The sequence below is a fragment of the Ursus americanus genome, chromosome 4, assembly GCF_024610735.1.
Source record: "Ursus americanus isolate L20-20 chromosome 4, mUrsAme1.1.p, whole genome shotgun sequence".
NCBI lineage: Eukaryota > Metazoa > Chordata > Mammalia > Carnivora > Ursidae > Ursus > Ursus americanus.
In genome coordinates this window covers 70852727-70872227 of record NC_142130.1, presented here as the reverse complement: position 1 = coordinate 70872227, position 19501 = coordinate 70852727, and the positions used below count along the sequence as shown (strand labels likewise).

Genomic DNA, 19501 nt, shown 5'->3' with positions numbered 1-19501 from the left:
GGGTTTGTCATCTTTGGGCTGGAATTCGGCTCTTTTTGAGCTTCTTTTAGCTCAGTGGGTTTTCAGCTTTCCTCCATCCTGTGTTTTCCGAATTTACGTTCAGAGGTGCTAGTCTCTGGATAAGGGCTTCGGATACACCCCTCACCCCCAAGTCTCTGATCCCCTCTCCCCAACCTAAGCATCTTCTGCTGAACTCCTTGCATCCCACAATTCCTCGTCAAACTCATCTTTGAGGGATCATGAGGCGACTGAGTAACATAAGAGGGGATGCCACCCCTTCCCCTCCCTCCTCCCCCCGGGATTCCTCAGGGGGCCATAGATCTTGGCGAAAACGAGCCGGCAGAGGCTAAAGATTTCTGTACAACCCCCCCCCCTTTTTTCTTGTGCCTTTTTAACGACATAGGAAGCACCCACACACAACCTTTCCGCTCGAAAAGGTGGTTATATTTTGTTTCCTTTCCTTTTCGCCCTCCCGTTCAGCTTCTCATTTTGCTAAAAGGTGAAGAGTGACTGTTTGTGTGATTTTAACGGGTAATGAGGCTGCGCCCTGGGTCCTGGAGGATGAACCTTTTCCAGAAAGCGCGTGCATCTCCGGCAGACGGAGGGATGAATAATTAGGAAGGGCTTCCATGAAATCACTCACCGAGAAAATTACCTGCCCATTAAACGGGACGCCGCGAGGAGCAGGAGACTAGAGCCCACCTATCCCCTCCCGAGGCTAGAAGGAGGAGGGAATCAGGAGGCACGGAGAGGGGGAAGGAGTTGACCGGTGGCCTGGGCTCCAAATTTGTTAATTTCCGTCCCCCTAGGAATCTCGGCTCCCCTCCCCTCCGCCCCCCCCCCCCCCACGACTGCCCAGCGGGCTGGCGCCCCCTGCACGTGCGGGCGGCGGACTCCGGAGGTGGAAAGCTCTGCGCACCCCCTCATCACCCCCGCCCCCCTCCCCGGGGCAGACTCGGAGCAGCTTTCATTCCTCCCCACCCCTCCCGCCTCCTCGCCTTCCCTCCTCTAAGTCCTTCCACCCTCGGCAGCTGCAGGAGGAGGCGGACGCTCTGCTGCGGGGCCGCGGGAACAGCGGCAGCGGCGGTGGCTGGAGCGGAGGGACTGGCGGCTGCGACCCGGGCGGGCGGCTGGACCGCGCCAGGCGGCTGGACTGCGCGCTCCCTTTCGCGCCGGCTCTCCGGCTCCCGGGCTCAACTAGCCCGGCTCGGGAGTCGCCCGCCGCCGCCGGGGTTCACAGCCGCTCTGAGGCGGCACCGCGGGGGTGGCCGCTGCCTCAGCCCTGCCCCTCGTTCCCTCCCTCCCTTGCAGCCCCACCACGTAGGAGTTCGGATTCTCCACCCGAGTCGTCCTGATTTCTCTTTGCCTCTCTTTCGGAGACGGGAGTGGTGGAGGGAGGCAACGAGGCTGCAAAGGAGAGGCCCGCCAAGTCGGCCCGCCTGCAAAGTGTTGCTTTGACACATCCTTATTATGGAAGTTAAGTGAAAAAAAAAAATAATAAAAAAAATAACTCTGGACGTGGAGCTGCTACCGAGAAGGAGACCGGGGAAAGAACACCAGTAGGCAGGCCAATGGTTTTTCGGCAGCGCGCTGGCAAGTTTGTGGAACACTTTCTAGGAATTAGGTCTTTTTCCTCCCCCTTCATCTTCTTGACTTCTGAAGAAAGAACTTGGCTTTGGATGGCAATGGAGCCTGAGGAGAGAGGGTTAGACACACTTGAATAATCCCTCCGGCTGGGCTGAATTTGTGGGAATTTAGGAAGCCAGAGGGTGGAAATACAGCAGCCTTTGGAGTGCCCTCAGTTAATTTGGATGGATCTAAATGTGCCCCATTCAAGACCTCGCCACTAACCCCTTCTGATCTTACGATTTGCTCCGCTTGACTTTAATTAGCATCTAGGAAAGTCTAAACTTTGGACCTACCTCTTTTTTTGATACTTATTTTTGTACTTTTGCTCTCTGGGATTGGTTTCTTAAACAATCTGGATCCTTTTTAATATGTCAAAATGAGTCGGCTGATGTTTACACAACTACTGCTCTGTGGATTTTTATATGTTCGGGTTGATGGTAAGTTAAAAATACTTTTATCCTTACCCCCCCCCCCCCCCAAAAAAAACCCCATTTCTTTCTGAGTGTGTTGTGGGCTATAAATAAAATGACATTATGGCTGTTGGTCCCCTCTGAGCCGGCACAGGGGCTTTTTGGGGGCAGAGGTTTTAAGTCTTTGTTTCTAAACTGCTGCAAGTGGAACGTGTTAGTAGTCACCTATTGTTGTTATTGTTGTAATTTACTTAATTAATTGAGGAGTTGGATAATAAATAATGGGCTCTCTGGTCTCGTTAGAAAAAGGAACATTAAAGCAAATCTCTCTGATACTCTTGTACCTACTCCCTTTCAGTGTTTGTTCTTGTATCTGAACTTTGGCTTAGAAATTCAAGTGAAGAAAAATAGTAATAGACACTTCCACGAAGGTTCAATGGGTTAGGAATTTGAGACAGGGTATCTCAGGGATCAATGGGTATCACTTGTGTGCGGCTGAGTGCTCTTCTAGTGTGAAAGCAGAATCAAGAATTTAGATCATAGGGAGAAAACTGTCAAAAGTGAGACTGGGCGAGGCTCCAGGAAGGGGGAAACATAAGCTCTGGGCTGGCTGTGGGCACAGAACACTCAGCTCAGTCCCCAGTGGCAAACACAATGGGGATCTGAAACAGGTGCCCTAGGTGTCTCCCTCTAGGTTGAGTCAGTCTGTCAAGCAGACAGCATTCTGCCTCTGATTCTCCTCTCTTTTGTTCAGATATGGTTTCCTGGGATATTTTCCCAGAATGTCAGTTTCTTATGAGAGGATTACAAAATCTTTTTTTTTTTTTTTTTTACATAGCTCTTTTGAATGATGTGCGGAAGTAATCATTAACATGTTTTTTTGTTTGTTTATAAGAAGAAAGTGGAAAGAACGGTATTACCTTCTAGGGTCTTTACTTTTTAAATCAATGACAAGAATATGTATAAAGAGAAGAGTAGAGCATGTTGTTGTTGTTTCCTGAAAATGTGGACTGCGGGACTTTAGATTTGTAACTATTGTACTTGTAAAGAATCTGTGCACTGGTCCACCTATTTGAGCCACCATGGTAGCTTGTTGCTACATAAACTTTCCTCCAGCATTTGCATTGTGGACAAATTCATTTTTTGGGACACTGCCTATTTGTGCCTGCCTGTAGGAGCTAACTTTGTTTCTGGCAGCTGCCGCTGCATAGAACCCGGTGTGTCGGATTCAAAACAGGAAGGCTTTCTATAAACACGAGGCGATACAGATGAGTTTACCTACTGTCAAGTGGCTGTTTTCAATCATGGACTACATGAGTACCTTTGCCCCCAGCAACAGTAGGCAAGGCGTTCATGTGGGCACACTGCTTTTTCTTTTTCCTTTCTAAGTAGTAGTTGTTTAGGAATGAATCATTGTGAATCACACTGTGACAATATCCACAGTCATACCTAATCATTCACCATACATTTTCTTTAATACACTTACCTTTACAATATTTCTCCCAAGTGTGTTCGGTTATCATGATAAGAAGACTTTGATGTAACTTTTTGGATAATATATCCTCAGAAACCATGAATTTACATATTTCAAAACTGTATATTAGACTACAGAATTATCACCAAGTTTTTTTTTCTTTCTTTCTTTCTTTCTTTCTTTCTTTCTTTCTTTCTTTCTTTCTTTCTTTCTTTCTTTCTTTCTTTCTTCCTTCCTTCCTTCCTTCCTTCCTTCCTTCCTTCCTTCCTTCCTTTCTTTCTTTCTTTCTTTCTTTCTTTCTTTCTTTCTTTCTTTCTTTCTTTTCTTCCTTCCTTCCTTCCTTCCTTCCTTCCTTCCTTCCTTCCTTCCTTCCTTCTCCTTTTTTTTTCTTTTGAATTAGTGTGTAGCTAAGAGGAATACAATTAAATTGCTCAGTGGAAGTGACAGAGGGAATGAGAAGAGCTTGGTGTTACAGAATGTAATTAATGTACCCGGGTGTTTGGAGATATATGAAACAAATGCAATTAACCAGCTTGCTGGAACAGCAGTAGCAAGACATCATCTCCCTCCTTTCCTCTCTCCCTCCCTCCCAGCCTGACTCCCTCCCTTTTTTTCCTCTCTCCCTTCTTTTCTTGCTTCTCCCCCTGTCTCACCCCTCCTGCCCTAGAGACACACCTAGGACCTTTGTTCTGATATAATATTATAAGATAAGGAGGAAGTTTATGTCTGGATCACAGTTATGCAGCAAAATTCATGGTAATGTAGTGAAAAATGCCCAGGGTTGAGAAGTTGAAAAGGTAATGGTAAATTTGTGTGTGTGTGAAACTAGTTTTTATTTTTAGCATCTACTACTTGTAAAGCAAAGGAAGCTGTGGGCACTTACTGAATGAGTACATAAAGCATACATTTGACATTGGATTGCCTTTGGTTTACTCCAGAATGATGACAGACTCTCCATCGGGATTGTTGAAAATTTGGGATGTAGACAACACTGCCCTCTAGGCTATTTCAACACTCTGGGACTGAATGTTCACATATATAATGAGGGGGTTGGTTTGTAGGATCTCTAAGCTCTTTCTCTTCCAGGATTCTATGATTTCTATTTACTTATTATCCTTCTTAGAAGTGTGTGCTTATTCTCCCCATGAATTTCAAATTTAGAGAAGCTTGTACCATTTCAAAGATATACTGACTATCCTTGTGCTAGACACAGAAATTAATTTTATTCAGTGACAAATGATACATAGATTTGCATTGAAATTTGCTTGGTGGGTTATTTATATGTGCATTTTTATAGTATATGAAAAATGTTGGAGTTTTGCCTCCTCATAGGAGATATGTGCTAATATTATTTATGATTTTTCAGTATCTTGTGTCTGTAGGAATCCATAGAGAATAAACGTTAAGTTAGTTGAGAGCTACAGAAAAACTTTTCTATTTGGGATGTAAATAAAGATTTTCTCATTTGATACAGATTCATGAACCATATGCATTTTTTTCTTTACTGTTCCATAGGAGGATATGTATTGAATTTAGCTTTTGTTCTCCAGATTTTCTTTATTTTCAGATGGGACTATGGTTTTACAGTTATTTACGGGGAACTAAACATAAATTACCACAATGCTTTTTAATTATATCAACTTCCTGTGCATTGTGTCAATTTAGCAATTCTACAACAATTGTGAAAAGACGTTTTTAAAATGAGAATAATGTTCTTATCTTTAATTTTTAACTGTTCTTGAATGAAAATGGCACACATGATAGTTGGGGAGATAATAATGTGTGTGCATAGTGTAGATGCATAATCTCATACAGGTTTATACATTTTGCTGAAGTCTTTCTTTTAGTAATGGGCTCATTATCATAGCCATATGTAGTCCATTTCAGAACTTAAATTGCATGTAAGTAACCTGAAATTTGTTCTTACAACTATGTAGTAATATCACTTTGAATTGGCTTTGTTTGAATAACCTTTGATTCTAGGCAACATGTGGACCACAAACCAAAAGGATTTCTTAGAACATAAAAAAAAAAAGAGTATCTTAAAGGAAAAAAAAAGTCATGATTATACAAACTAATAATAATAATAATAATAATAATAATAATAATAATTGTGGTCATCTCATCCCTGAGCAGCTTGTATAAAATAGCATCTTTGACAATCAAAATATTGATATGTAAGCACATTGCATATGCTGGGATACATGTATAGTAATGAAGGGAACTTGGTTACGTGAGATGTGTGTGTCTAGTGATATCTGATTCAGTAGTTCCTGCAGTCTGTGCGAGACACATTTGCTTCAGATGTGCAATTTGGTTTTTTGAGTTTTAGGAAAAAAGGATTTTCCTTTTACTTATTTCTCCTCCTGCTTCTCTTCTACTCCTGCTCCTCCCCTTCTTCTTCTTCCTTCTCCTTCATTTCTTTCTTCTTCTCCTCCTTTTTTTTTTTTTTTTTGAACCTGATGGAAAGAATTAGAGAAACACTTGAAGAGTGAAGAAAATAAGTTTCTTGAACAACGATTTAGAAAAATCTGCCTTTAAAGGAGATGCATTAATAATGTTCTACCTTTGGATATATGCAATTGGGGTCTTGACTGTTATTTTTCTTTTATAATACTATATAACTTTGTGCAAACTTATTTTGCACAGATCCTGTCTTTTTCCAGTTAGACAAACAGGAGTCTACTGATCTGAGTTCAAACAGACAATGGAAATTTCCAGAGGGCCATTTTATAGATTTATTTTTGAAGAAGAATAGTGTAAGCTTCTTATAGTGTTTCCAGGTATAAACTTATCAATCTAAATCAATACATTGATACTGATATTGATTTTCTTTTTTTTAAATTATTGAATAAAGCTTGAATGAATGATTACATAAAGTCATTTAAGGGGGAATTCCCATCAATTCTTTCAGTGTTTTAAGTGTATGTTATACCATCACAGAGATCTAATATAGCATCTAATATATAGTATACTTACCCTAAATACCTATTTCTATTTATTTATTTATTTATTTATTTATTTATTTATTTATTTATTTGACAGAGATAGAGACAGCCAGTGAGAGAGGGAACACAAGCAGGGGGAGTGGGAGAGGAAGAAGCAGACTCATAGCGGAGGAGCCTGATGTGGGGCTCGATCCCAGAACGCCGGGATCACGCCCTGAGCTGAAGGCAGACGCTTAACCGCTGTGCCACCCAGGCGCCCCTTAAATACCTATTTCTAACTAAAAACTGTTTTGAGATAACCTAGGCCTTAATTCTTAGTATTTTCTCCTCCCTTTGCATCTAATCCTTAAGAATTCTTATCTAGTCACATGGGTTTTAAATCCATCTTAATGCTGATAATTCTCATATTGCTGTAATTGTGTGGGGGAATATAGCTTCCATGAGAATACACCTTGGCTTTTCTATATACTGTTGTATCTCCAGTGCCTGGAGGAGTGTTTGACATAGCCAGCTGGCTACTTGACATTTTTGCTTGATATCTAATAAGAGTATATTGAACTTGGATGGTAACTGGACATACTGTGGTGATCATTTTGCAATGTATACAGATATCAAGCCATTCTGTTGCATATCTAAAGCTAATCTAATGTGTCAATTATATCTCAATTTTTTAAAAACAGGAAAAAATATCCAACTCAAGCTGAGAATAGAATCTTCTTCTCATTCTAGTCTTTTCCAGCTCAGTAAATGGATCACTATTCACAGAGCTTTTTTGACCCCAAACTAGAAATCATTCTTGACTTATTCTCATAGTCCATATCCAGCTTGTTAGTTAAACCCTTTGGAATATATCTTGATACCAACGATTTTATGTGTGTTTTTGTGATTTCCCCCCAACATTTTCTTTTAAGCATTTTCAAACATACAGCAAAGCTGAAAGAATTGTACAGTGAGCACTCAGATATTCTCTCCTAGATTCTAGCATTATTTTACTGTACTTGATTACCACATATCTATCCATTTATCCATTCTTCTAAGCATCCATTATACTGTTTTTTAATAATGTTTTTAATTCCAGTTAGTTAGCACAGAGTTATTTTAATTTCAGGTGTACAATATAGTGATTCAACACTTCCATATATCACCCTGTGCTCATTACAAGCGCCCTCCTTAATCCCCCTCCCCTATTTAATCCATCCCCCATCCCATCCATTATACTGTTTTGATGCACTTTCAAATAATAAGATACCAAACATTTCTTACTAAGTTAACAACGATCATCCTGGTCAAAAACTGGACTGTTACAATAGCCTGAGAAATGATTATCCAACTTCCACCTCTGCTCCTCCAAATCCACACCTTACCCCATACGACTTAGCTTTCCACAGTAGCCAGAGGGACCTTTTAAAAGCATATACATAAGATAATGGCAGCTTCTTGCCCAGAATAGTGCAATGGCTTCTAACCAGAACTCTTGTAAACAATGGTTTACAGGACTATTCAAGCCTCTCTCTGCCTCTTTGATCTCATCTGCTCACATCCCCCACCTAGATTTGAAACTTTCCTTTTTGATGTTCTGTTTTTGACTTAGAGCTTTTGCATTTGTTCTTTCTTCTTACTGAAATGTGCTTCCTCAGATTTTTGCATGGGTAAATCTTTCAATTGATTTAAAAGTTTCCTATCCAGTATCATCTCTTCAGAAATATGAGCATCCCTATCTAAAATTACTTCCCTTAAAACAGTATTGGGCTGCCTCCTTTACCTGTCTTCATTTTTTTGTTTTCATAGCACTTATCACCTCCTGGAAGTGTGTGTGTGTGTGTGTGTGTGTGTGTGTGTGTGTGTGTAAACAGCAATGAAGGGACTGACACCTTACTCTACTTTCAAGCTAAGAAGTTAAGAGTGCCACAACTTCATGAATGCTGGGAGGAACATCTGGGGTCAGAGATGATGGACTTCATTGTCATGCCATAGCAAGCAACGTGATGTTATGTTCATTTCAATTTACCTTGCCCCTGAAGTGCCTTGGAGGCAGTGTAGTGGGGCCCAGGTAGATGATACACACATAGCGGGTTAGCCACACAGCTGAGGAAGCCTGCTCTTGGGAACCTGAATGTTTTATAACAGGCAATAAGGAAACTGCCTAACGTTTGCCCCAGAAGAAGACATTGCCTTGACTATATTGGATAATAAGCAAATCTGCCTTCTGTTCTCAAGAGAGTCCATCTCTAATTTAGAAGACTATTTGGCATATAAGTATACTTGAAAAGAGAGTTCGTAATAAAAGAGTATTAGTGACTTTGTTAGCAATGTGTGCAGAAACACGAAAGACCCATGGAGAATTTTCTCCCAACAATAAATAGGTAGAAATATTTATTTATTGTCTGACTCTTCCACTGAGCTCCTAGGGCAGAGACTTAGTTTTATCTGTCATGCTTCATAATGTTCTTCCAGTGCCTAGAGCACTGAATGACACATAGTAGATATTCAAATATTTGTTGAATAAATGGAAATGTGCTCCTGGAATGCTTTTGAGATGTTTATTTTCATGCCCTTCTTAACACATAAGACATTAACCATTTGAATAAAGTTTATTTATTTATTTTGGTATCTGTGTGTGGGCACCTATGATGTGTGTCTAGTGAGAGACAGAAAGAGAGAGTTCTCAAACACGCATATTTTGACACAAATGACATCATGAGTTCCAGTGGTTTAATATTCTGCTTTTCACCTGGCAGAAGATAGAGAATTGACCATTTGTTTTGATGAGCTTTTTTCCATCCAACCAAGAGTATTTTCTATAATGATGGTTTTCACAGTCACTCACCCCCCAAACCCCACACTAACACTGCTGTATTTTTAGCACATTGTTGAACAGTATGTGTATAAATAAGGAACTACTTTAAATGATTCTGATGTGCCTTAATAGGAGCATACACGTTCCCTCCCCACTAAGGAACGTTGACTTGTATAATGATATCTAGTTTAGAAATTGATACTTCTCTGTACATTTAGGGCAGCTTTCCATATATGCATTAGCAACAGAAAAGCGAAGTTTTAGAGATAGAATTAAGTGGATTACTTTTAATATTAGTCTCCAAATAAATGTCTCATTAATAGTTGAAAAAGAAGAGGAAGATTAAAAATAATATCCCCAGTAGTGGACATTGTCCTGCCCTGTTGTTGCAATCATCATATCCAGGGCCCTATTTATCATCATTGACATTAAACTGAAGAATGGTCAGGAATTAGGCAGGTTGGACCCTCTTTATAGACTTACTTTGGATTTTTAAGAAAAAAATTCAAAGGGCCTTCACTGGAAAATTTACTTTTTAAAAAAGAAACTGAGATAAGGGCCAATATAGACATCCCTAAATTTTGCTAATTAAATATTTTTTTCTCCTAACAAGTTTATTGAGATATAATTCATATACCATACACTTCACCTACACAAAGTATACAACTCAGTGATTTTTCACATATTCACAGAATTGTGCAACCATCACTACAATCTAATTTTAGAACTTTTTTTGTTATCCAACAAAAGAAACCCTATATCCTACTGCTCACCTACCACCCCTCTGCCAGCTGCAGGAAGCCACTAGTCTGCTTTCCATCTCTGTAGATCTGTCTGTTTTGGATATTTCATGTATAAGAACCATACACCATATGGTCTTTTATGACTAGCTTCTTTCCGCTAGTCTAGTTTTTTCAAGGCTCATCCATGTTGGAGCACATATCAATACTTCATTATTTTACATTGCAGAGTAGTATTCCATATCATTTATCCTTAGAATTAATCAGTTCATGTTGTTTCCACTTTTTGGCTATTGTAAATACTACTGTTGTATTTGTGTACTAATCTTTATGTGCCCCTATATTTTCATTTCTGGAGTTGATGGGTTATATGGTAACTCCACATTTAACCTTTTAAGGAACTGCAAGACTGTTTTCCAAAGCAACTGTACAATTCTACATTCCTACTGGCAATGTATGAGATGAATGTATTTTTTTTAAAGATTTTATTTATTTGAGAGAGAGAGAGTACAGTGGGGTGAAGTCAGAGGGAGAAGAAACCCGCCGCCCCCCCCCCCCCCACCGTGAGCAGGGAGCCCAACCCGGGACTCGATCCCGGGACTCCAGGATCATGACCTGAGCCCAAGGGAGATGCCCAACAACTGAGCCACTCAGGCGCCCTGAATGTATTCTTCTAATTCACCTTGGAAGAAAACATTGGGTGGCCTTTATGATTTGAATATGGTGTTTTATAGTGAAACAATTTTATATTATAATAATACACCTTCAATTTCCATCTGTACTAATTTCTAATCCCTTTCAATGATTGTCTCTCAAGTCTTCTCCAATCACCCTATAAAGTCTTACAAATGAAATTAACCTGAATTGAACTTTTCACTTTTAGCAGAGACTTCAGTAATACTAAATATAAATCATGGAACAATAGCACCTCAGAGCTAGAAGTTTTTGCAGTTATGCGTTACAGCTCTGTCATTGGTTGGACACATGGAGAACTGAAGCTCAGAGATTTTATGTGCCTTGTCACAGATCCCTTTGCTACTTAATGGTAGAGCTGTAACTAGGGTCCAGAGATGTTTGTTTCTATACCATGCTTCTCTTGAGAGACTGTTTCCAACTTCTCAGCCCTGGAACTCTTGTTAAAGAGTTTAACAAGAGTTCCAGACTCTCATTGCTGAAATGACCAGCTGTTTTCTGAACATGTCAACAGAAGAAATAGCTTGAGATACTTTGAGGTTATTTATTTGATTTAGCTCATCCTTATTGAGCATTCACTTATAAACAAGGCAACTTGCTGTGGGCTCTGTGAGGAACATAATGACCTGTGAAATAGTTCCCACCTTCAACAAGATCACCCTTTATAAGAGAAGATAATACATATTTGAGTTACTAAAGCAAAAGTAGTGTCTGATAAATGGTTGAAGATACATACAACATAGTGTGGGAACTCAGAGAAAGAAGAGATGATTTCCAGCTGGTGCAATCTGAGGGAAGTCAAGATCAAAGAGGTCACTTAGAGGAAGAGTGGGGTTTTAATAGGCAGAAAGATTGGAAATTGCATTAAAACAAAAGGAAAAATAGGAGGAATGGCACAGAGATGACAAAGATGTGCTAAGGGAAAGGCAATAAATCTAGTTGAGTTGTAACGTAGTTTGTCCATAGGGCACAAAGTGTAAGATTATTGAAAGAGAGTCAGTCAACAAACACTACTGAGTGAGTTTACATAAATATTTTAAACTTTTTATGCCTTTTTAAAAAAAGATTTTATTTATTTATATGACAGAGAGAAAGACAGCCAGAGAGAGAGGGAACACAACACAAGCAAGGGGAGTGGGAGAGGAAGAAGCAGGCTCCCAGTGGAGGAGCCCGATGCAGGGCTTGATCCCAGGACTCTGGGATCATGCCCTGAGCTGAAGGCAGACGCTTAATGACTGAGCTACCCAGGTGCCCCATAAACTTTTTATGCCTTTTTATCTGTAAAATAGTCATGGTGATAATATGTATCTCATAATAGTTGGTATGAGGAATAAATATGTATATATATAGGAAAACATGCATATATATGTATATATGTTATATAGAGAGAAATTATATGTAAAATATTCTGAAGAGTGCCTGGTTCTTAATAAGCACCATTTAAATGTTGTTTATTATTATTTTTATTATATTGTTATTCCCTTTCCAGTATCATCTACAAGTAATTTTCAGAGGACTTTGGCTGTCAAGCTAATTATGAACTATGTTTGAGATGCATTTCATGATAATTTTTCATATAATCTTTCAAGCATGAGTCTTCAGGTGACTGATTAAGAACTTTTGTTGCCTCTTAAGGGCAGTCATCTGTGGCCACACCTATGCAACTGTGACAAACGTACTATGACAGGTGTGTTCCCATTGCATCATATGCTGATTACAGAACAAATGGGATTCCCAAGTGAGTGGCATTATGAATGAAAGGAATAAATAAGAGAGACCTACTACAAATAGCAATTTGTTAACAAATAGAACATGCTCATATAAACCTGCATTTTGGTTCATATTGACCGATTTTCATATTATCCAGAGTATTTTTTAGTTGGTGTTTTTGATACAGAGTACCATGAAATCAATATTGTATGAGACAAACTTACTTTGTTCTAAGTAAACACTCCTAGTACAGAAAATATTTTTGTAAAAATCAACATTCAGTCTGCTCTCGTATTTTTTTTCTCTAGTCCACTTATCTTTCTTTCATTTAGTATAGACATTGATTCTAATAATTCTGACAATTATCCATTAATTAGTTTTCTATATTGAGTGGTTGTATATATCGGAAGGGATAATCTGAGTAAAGCAATATCATTACTATTGTGGAAGACCACACACTTTGGGTGGCTAGAAGCTCTGGACTGCAGCTTTTGCTTTCCTACTAATTAATTGCATGACTTTAGATCCTTACTTTAAGAAAGATGAGATCTGACTGTGTAATCTCCAGAATCCACTTAGCCTTAAATTCTATTATTGTAAGTAATGTAGCTTAATGTTTTATCATTTATGATTATGTTTGAGTACAACTGGAGGAGAAAATTTAGTCTGAAAAAAAATTATCCAAAACCATATACATCCGTCTTTGAAAATAATCAGTTTATTGTCCAATCCACATAGGGTAGAATCCTGTATTTTGATGTGGGCTACATGATGTGAATATGGATGTTAGGCAAAATTCACTAGTCTTATGATTTACATCCACTTTTATCCATTAATGACAAGCAGAACTCATGGTTTCTTTATTAATAAATTGAATTAAAAAATAATAATATTGAGAAAACAATAGTCTTAAGCCAATGTACTTACCATATGGCCACTGTAACTAGAACCATATGCAACCCAGCAGTTTCACTCAGGAGACAGAGTTAATAGCCACTTTTTAATTTCCATTGTAAGGATTGATGTGGGATCTTTTTCCCTAGTTTTTGGTCCCAAGTCTTTTTGGAAATGAACTGGAGAACATGGAATATAACTCAACTATGCATTACATGTCTTTTCAAGTTTAAACAAGAGACCCCCAGTTGAAGCCATTTTTTGTTTAGAAGATTTGTTGAAAACCTATGCAACAGTTACAATTAAAATGCTCATGGGTATGATCAAAAAAGGAACTTTTGATTTTCAAATAATTAAATGAAGAAGTTTTCTTTATAAGAAAAGGTTATACATTTTATAAATCAAGGTTATGGGTGCACTTTGAAGTTTTATGATATTTATTTCCAAATACTGACAAATGCTAAAATACAGTTAAACTAAATCATTTAGGCATATCTGATAATTACAGAATATAATTTTCAGGATTACATTAAATTAAGGGAAATTCAGTTTGAACCTGGCAACAGACATTCTAAGATGTGTTTATATCTTTGTTTTAAAGTGAACTTTAATGTATTGTCAACAGTGTGGTTATTGACAACAAGGTTCATTGTTGATCTTTTAAACTAGGGAAGGCTTTTCACCTTTCCCTCCTTAAAATATGCAACAGCTTGTCTGTTCTAAATTACCTTTGAATGTCAACAACTACCGCAAGAAGCCATCACCCAAATGCCAATAATGTGACGCCCTCCCCACCTGGATCATTGATTGGAAGAGAAACTGAGTAAGAAGGATGTAACCTTTGAAAAGAAAATGCCAGGTAACTGAGCAATTTCTCAGCACTGTTTTCTTCATGCAAAATGGACCGTGAAGAGTTAGAACATGAATTTGATGGTCTCAGAACCACTTTTTTTCACTGCAGTGATAGTCCCAAGAGTTAAAAGCTAACAGTGAAAGAGTATTTCCATGGTACCTGAGTCCCATACTCACAAATCTTCAGCCATCGTTCCGTTGATCTTTAAGCTTCCTTTCCTCCTCACAAATGCTGTTTAATATTTCACCAGAAAAGAAGTGCTAACAGATTTACCTGGGGAGTGCCTCGCTCACCGTCATGAAAACATGTCGGTGATTTTATAGCTAAGTATGTTTTTAAGTGTTCCAGTCCGCCTTTGTGTTTGACAGCCTGGATAATGTCGACTTGTAATACAAAATGAAAGAAAAAAGAATGAGAAAAATATGTACAACATGTGGGTACGGATTTTGGGCAAAGATCCCTCTTATCCCCCTACCCCATACACACATGGCTGTAAGATATGAATAAACTTGAGTTGTTTGATGCCTGCCCTCTCTCACAATCCAACAACTTTTATTTGAAGAAGAACATTTTCCAGGCTATAAATTATTATTGTTCTGTTCAGCTAAACTGTAACACCTGGATGTTCATCAGTTGGGTTGTTATAAAACTCTTTCCAGATTTTTGAGGCTCCCAGTCTGTGTGTCCCATTGTGTTAAGCTTAAATTCCAGGTTGGTTCGACCACTTTTCAGAAAGTGGTTTTTATCTTCCTAAGCAGCAGCTGTAGATGGCAGGCACATCAGACAAGCAGACACTTGTTTTATGGTCTGTCTTGGGATTCAGTTTAAGTGTTCTGAACACGGGGTGCTACAGTTTACACGTAATCTTTGTATTAGAACTAGTCCAGGAGGTGCAAGGATGTACCTGGGAGGGGCAATCTCTGTGAAGAAGAAGAGGTTGGGGGGGGGCGTGTGGAACGTTGGAAAAGTGGAAAACTGAACATTTGAATGAAATGAATTGAACTAGCATTTGAAACTCTACTATATAGCAAGTGGACAAGCTGATATTTAGTTCTATGGATTGTTAACATTCACATAACACAGAATTATTTAGCATTTACTGAATCCTTTTTGATAATCAATTTGGGATCAAATGCAAAAGAACATGTGTCTGGCTTTGTATGACCCCAAATTCTTCCGTTTTCCCTTTGAGCAGATGACATGCCTTCTTTGCGGACTGATATTGGTTGCTAGGAGAAGTGCACTGGGCTGGTCTCCTCTTATCCAGCAGTAAAACTAAAGAGTGTATTGAGTAAGAGAAAGAGAGGCAGAACACAGTACAGGCCATGAATCATGACTTGTCTCCAATATGTCCACTTTACTCCCCTTTTTTGTCTCTTTAAAAACTTTTGTTTTTACCAATGATGCTTTCTTTCAGCCACTATCTATAATCCTTTTGGAGCCTGAGGGGATGAGGGTTTGCTAAAGGGAGACTGTGCTGCTAAGAGTCCACTCAGAGCCATAATGAAAGCCTTGAGAGTTATTCATGGGGCCACATTAGTGAGAATGCCCTACTCAGTGAATAGCATCAGTCAGCTGCCTTTGAAATCGGGTGATTAATACCTTCTGTTTTTAATGGGGGGGAAAAGGCAGACAAGAAAGGTCTTCATACTACTTTGGCTCCTTTGCAAATTAGATCTTATACATTGTCAAAGCTTTAGACAAAGAAGTTGCTAAATTTTCACTACCTGAAATAGTCTTTTTTTTTTTTTAAATCGTGTTTCATGAACTGTTAAGATACAACTAAAATGGTGAGACTATCCCAAGTGAACACTTATAAACAAAATCATTTAGCCAGTCTTGTATTTTGGTGATGTCTGTGATGGTCATCAAACTAAGAGGTTATATTAGATGTTATATGCAAAACGTCTAAGCTGATCTCTTTCACAGCATCCAAATCACATTTTTTGTTTGTTTGATAAAGCAACTAATTACAGTACTCTTGAGATTTTAGAGAAGCATCTAATGAGAAAGTGTTAAGGGTGGCAGGTGTTAGTTTCCCATGAGCACTTGGATGTAAGGGACGGTGTGATTTACAAAGAAGTCGTTATTTATGTATATATATGTATGTATGTATGTTGACATCTATAGGATAGTTTAGCATAAGGGACTAGAGAGGCTATCATTATGATCTCTCTTCTTTTGATTGCATTGGGTATATGACATAGTTCAAATACAATTATTTGAGGTTTAGGAACCATGTCAATCATCTGAGATGCATCATTAGAAAAGATTCCAGTTTTGATGGCCTGTGTATGGCAACTAGAAAATGCAAGGTGACGCTTTTTCATACTATTTTTAGCATGATTCTCCTGTCATCTAGACTGGTAATATCCAGATGGTAAGGCAGGCCAACCCTTAGTGTTCTTTTGCAATCATTCTCACCCTGCGCTCACTTTACATTTTAACATTTATTTTTGGATGTAGCAGCCTTGTCTGGTCTTTGTACTCATGTTCATTGAAGAGCCTTTATTGTAGTCTGAATACAAACAACATTTAAAAAGCTCCATGTGATGCTTCCTGCAACCTGTTTTTCACTCTGTAGAAGTGAAATAGCTTGTTAAGACGTGGTAATACCCAAGGGCAATCAGAGATGAAAATGTAACGATTTGGTGGGTGATGTCTAGAGATCAGCTTCAAGTGAGGTCTGATTGAACATCTTTATTAGTGCTACAAAGGAGAGAACAAAATGGTAAAAAGAAATTATATATCCAATATTAGAAAGCTATCAGAACCCAACCCTCCCTGGCACACCCCTTAACCCATGAGCTTAGAAATGATTTGTAAAACTTCTTAGCAGAGTAAGAACTAATGCTTTATTTGGTATATAAATCTAAATGAATTCTTCAGGGAAATAATCTGAAATCTAGATATCTAAGTAGAGGGAGAAGCCAGAAAACCAATAAAACTGAAAGGGCCCAGGGGATAAATAGCAGAGTGGGTGCAAGGAGAGAATGGGATTCAGATTAGGAGGGTTGTGTCCCAATTCAAGGATCAGGAGATTCTAGTGCCCGTGTAGGCGGGAGCTGCATCACTGACGAGGGAGATCCTCTTTCAATGAATGTGGCTGAAGTGCAATTGAAATACTTCTCTCACCTTGCACTTCATTGCAAGACCGGGAGAGTCTGAGGGAGATAGAAACAGGAGCGAGTACAAAGACAGATGCTTTTGGAAAATCCCTGTCCACTGAGACTAGATGTACTTACTGTCTCTGTATATCCTAGCCTATGATCGTGAGAAACAATGTTAAGATGGACCCCATTAAACCTTTTCTTAAATATTGAAGGAAAAGATTGGCAAAAATGTAGCCATGTTTAAAATATTTCACCAACTACTTTTCATGACTGAGTCACAAAAATTTGGAAACAGTGAGTTAAGTTTAGGTGAAAAGTACTCATATTTTAAAATTATCCTTGAATTAAGTTATAGGAGATGATTAATACAAAGATGCATTGCATTTCAAAAGAAAGGTAGTAAACAATATGAGTCCAGTTTGTAAGAGACAAGAATTTTAATCAGACGCATTGGTTGAACAGGATCCAGAACATAATTCTTTTATTAGTTTCAACAATACTGAGGTCTTCTTAGGCATGCACCCTTTGGGGCTCTACACTTTAAGAGAAATGTGAAAAATTTTATAGTCTCTGTTCTATAGAGAGCTGCAAAATGGTAACTGGAATGGAAAATAATACCTAAGGTTGACGACCCAGGTTCAAATTCTTTTTTGTGTTTTTCTTCTGGTCTCATTATTTTTGCTAAATTATTGGTAGTGGGCACAACAATATCCTGAAATTGGATTTTAAAATCACCTTTCTCGGTTTAAAACATTTTCAAATGTTTGATAGGCATCACATGCAAGCTAGTACCTGAGCTTTGGTGATTATTTTATATCATTCATGATAAGCCCAAGAGAACAGAAAGAATGCAGAGCTGACTGCCAATGCCCATCAATGCCTTCCTATTCTTGTAGGCTCCTGTATCTCGGCTAGTCAGGGAAGGAGCATGATACTGTGGACTGGGTGTCTTAAAACTATAAGGGCCCGTAACTATTTCTGGCTTTGCTGATCCTAAGACCTCCCGTATCCCAACTACTCAACTTCACCTTTGCAGGGAGGAAATGGCCACAGACAATATGTAAACGAAAGAGCAGGGCTGTGTTCTAATAACACTCTATTTATGGACACAGAAGTTTTAATTTTCAATTTTTTTACATCACAAAATTTTGTTTCCTTTTTTTCCCAAAATATTGTTTTCTTTTGATTGTTTCTTTATGATTTAAAAGTGAAAAAAAACATTTCTTGTGTATGCGTCATAGCACAACAGAGGGTGAGCCAGATTTGGCCTGAGGATTATATCTTGTAGAATACAAAATACCCATTTTCATTAGAGGGGTAGAAGAAAGAATGGGATGGGGCAAGAGGCAGATGGAACCAGAAGATGGATATCCCCCTTCCCACCCCGTATTATTTCTCCAAATTCATCACTTTCCATCCATTCTTTCAGCTTACATTTGGAATGCACTTACTACGTGCTGTTGATTGAGCTCTTTAGGTCTCGAGCTGACTCACATAAGGTCAGTGTCCTCAAGTACGTCTGCAGCTGAGGTATGTGTACAGTCTGCTAAGAACCTAAAAAGCTGTCCGCAGCCCTGTGAGAAAGCTTCACCAAACTTGCGCCGTCAAGGAGCGTTGTGACTGCCATTTGGACAAATATTTCTAGTGCAGCGGATAGCGTGGAACGGGTATTTAAGGCATGAGCTTAATAGATATGGTGTTTCTTTTTTTAAGTTTTTATTTTAATTCCAATTAGTTAATATACAGTGTTATATTAGACACAGTGATTCAGCGATTCTATACATTACTCAGTGCTCATCATGGTAAGTGTGCTCTTTAATCCCCATCACCTGTTTCACCCCCATCGCCCCACCCATCTCCCCTCTGGTAATCATCAGTTTCTTCTCTATCATTAAGAGTCTGTTTCTTGGTTTCTCTCTCTCTTTTTCCCCCTTTGCTTGTTTGTTTCTTATATTCCACATATGAGTGAAATCATATGGGTATTTGTCTTTCTGACTGACTGACTTTGCTTAACATAATATTCTCTAGCTCATCCGTGTCATTGCAAATGGCAAGAGTTCATTCCTTTTTATGGCTGAGTAATAGTCCATTTTATATTTATATATGTATATATATACACACACACACATAAATATGTGTACATAATATACATACATAAATATACATTCATATACATATACATGTGTATATATGTCTTACGTATTCTTTATCCACTCACTAGTCAATGGAGCTTGGGCTGC

At 38.7% G+C, this 19501-nt stretch overlaps 1 protein-coding gene across 9 annotated transcripts in view; it reads left to right on the top strand.

The window, feature by feature from the left end:
- Window positions 1-1045: 1045 nt before the first annotated feature.
- Window positions 1046-19501, top strand: part of ROBO2 (roundabout guidance receptor 2) — a 581558-nt gene continuing 563102 nt past the window's right edge. For 3 of the 9 annotated variants that reach the window (XM_045785430.2, XM_087861724.1, XM_087861723.1), the window contains exon 1: window positions 1048-2066. In XM_045785430.2, coding sequence (XP_045641386.1) covers window positions 2006-2066 — 61 coding nt within the window. In that variant the 5' untranslated portion in view covers window positions 1048-2005. Of the gene's footprint in view, window positions 2067-19501 lie in introns of all 9 variants that reach the window. The other 6 variants (XM_087861721.1, XM_087861720.1, XM_045785435.2 and 3 more) reach the window with 4 other exon arrangements.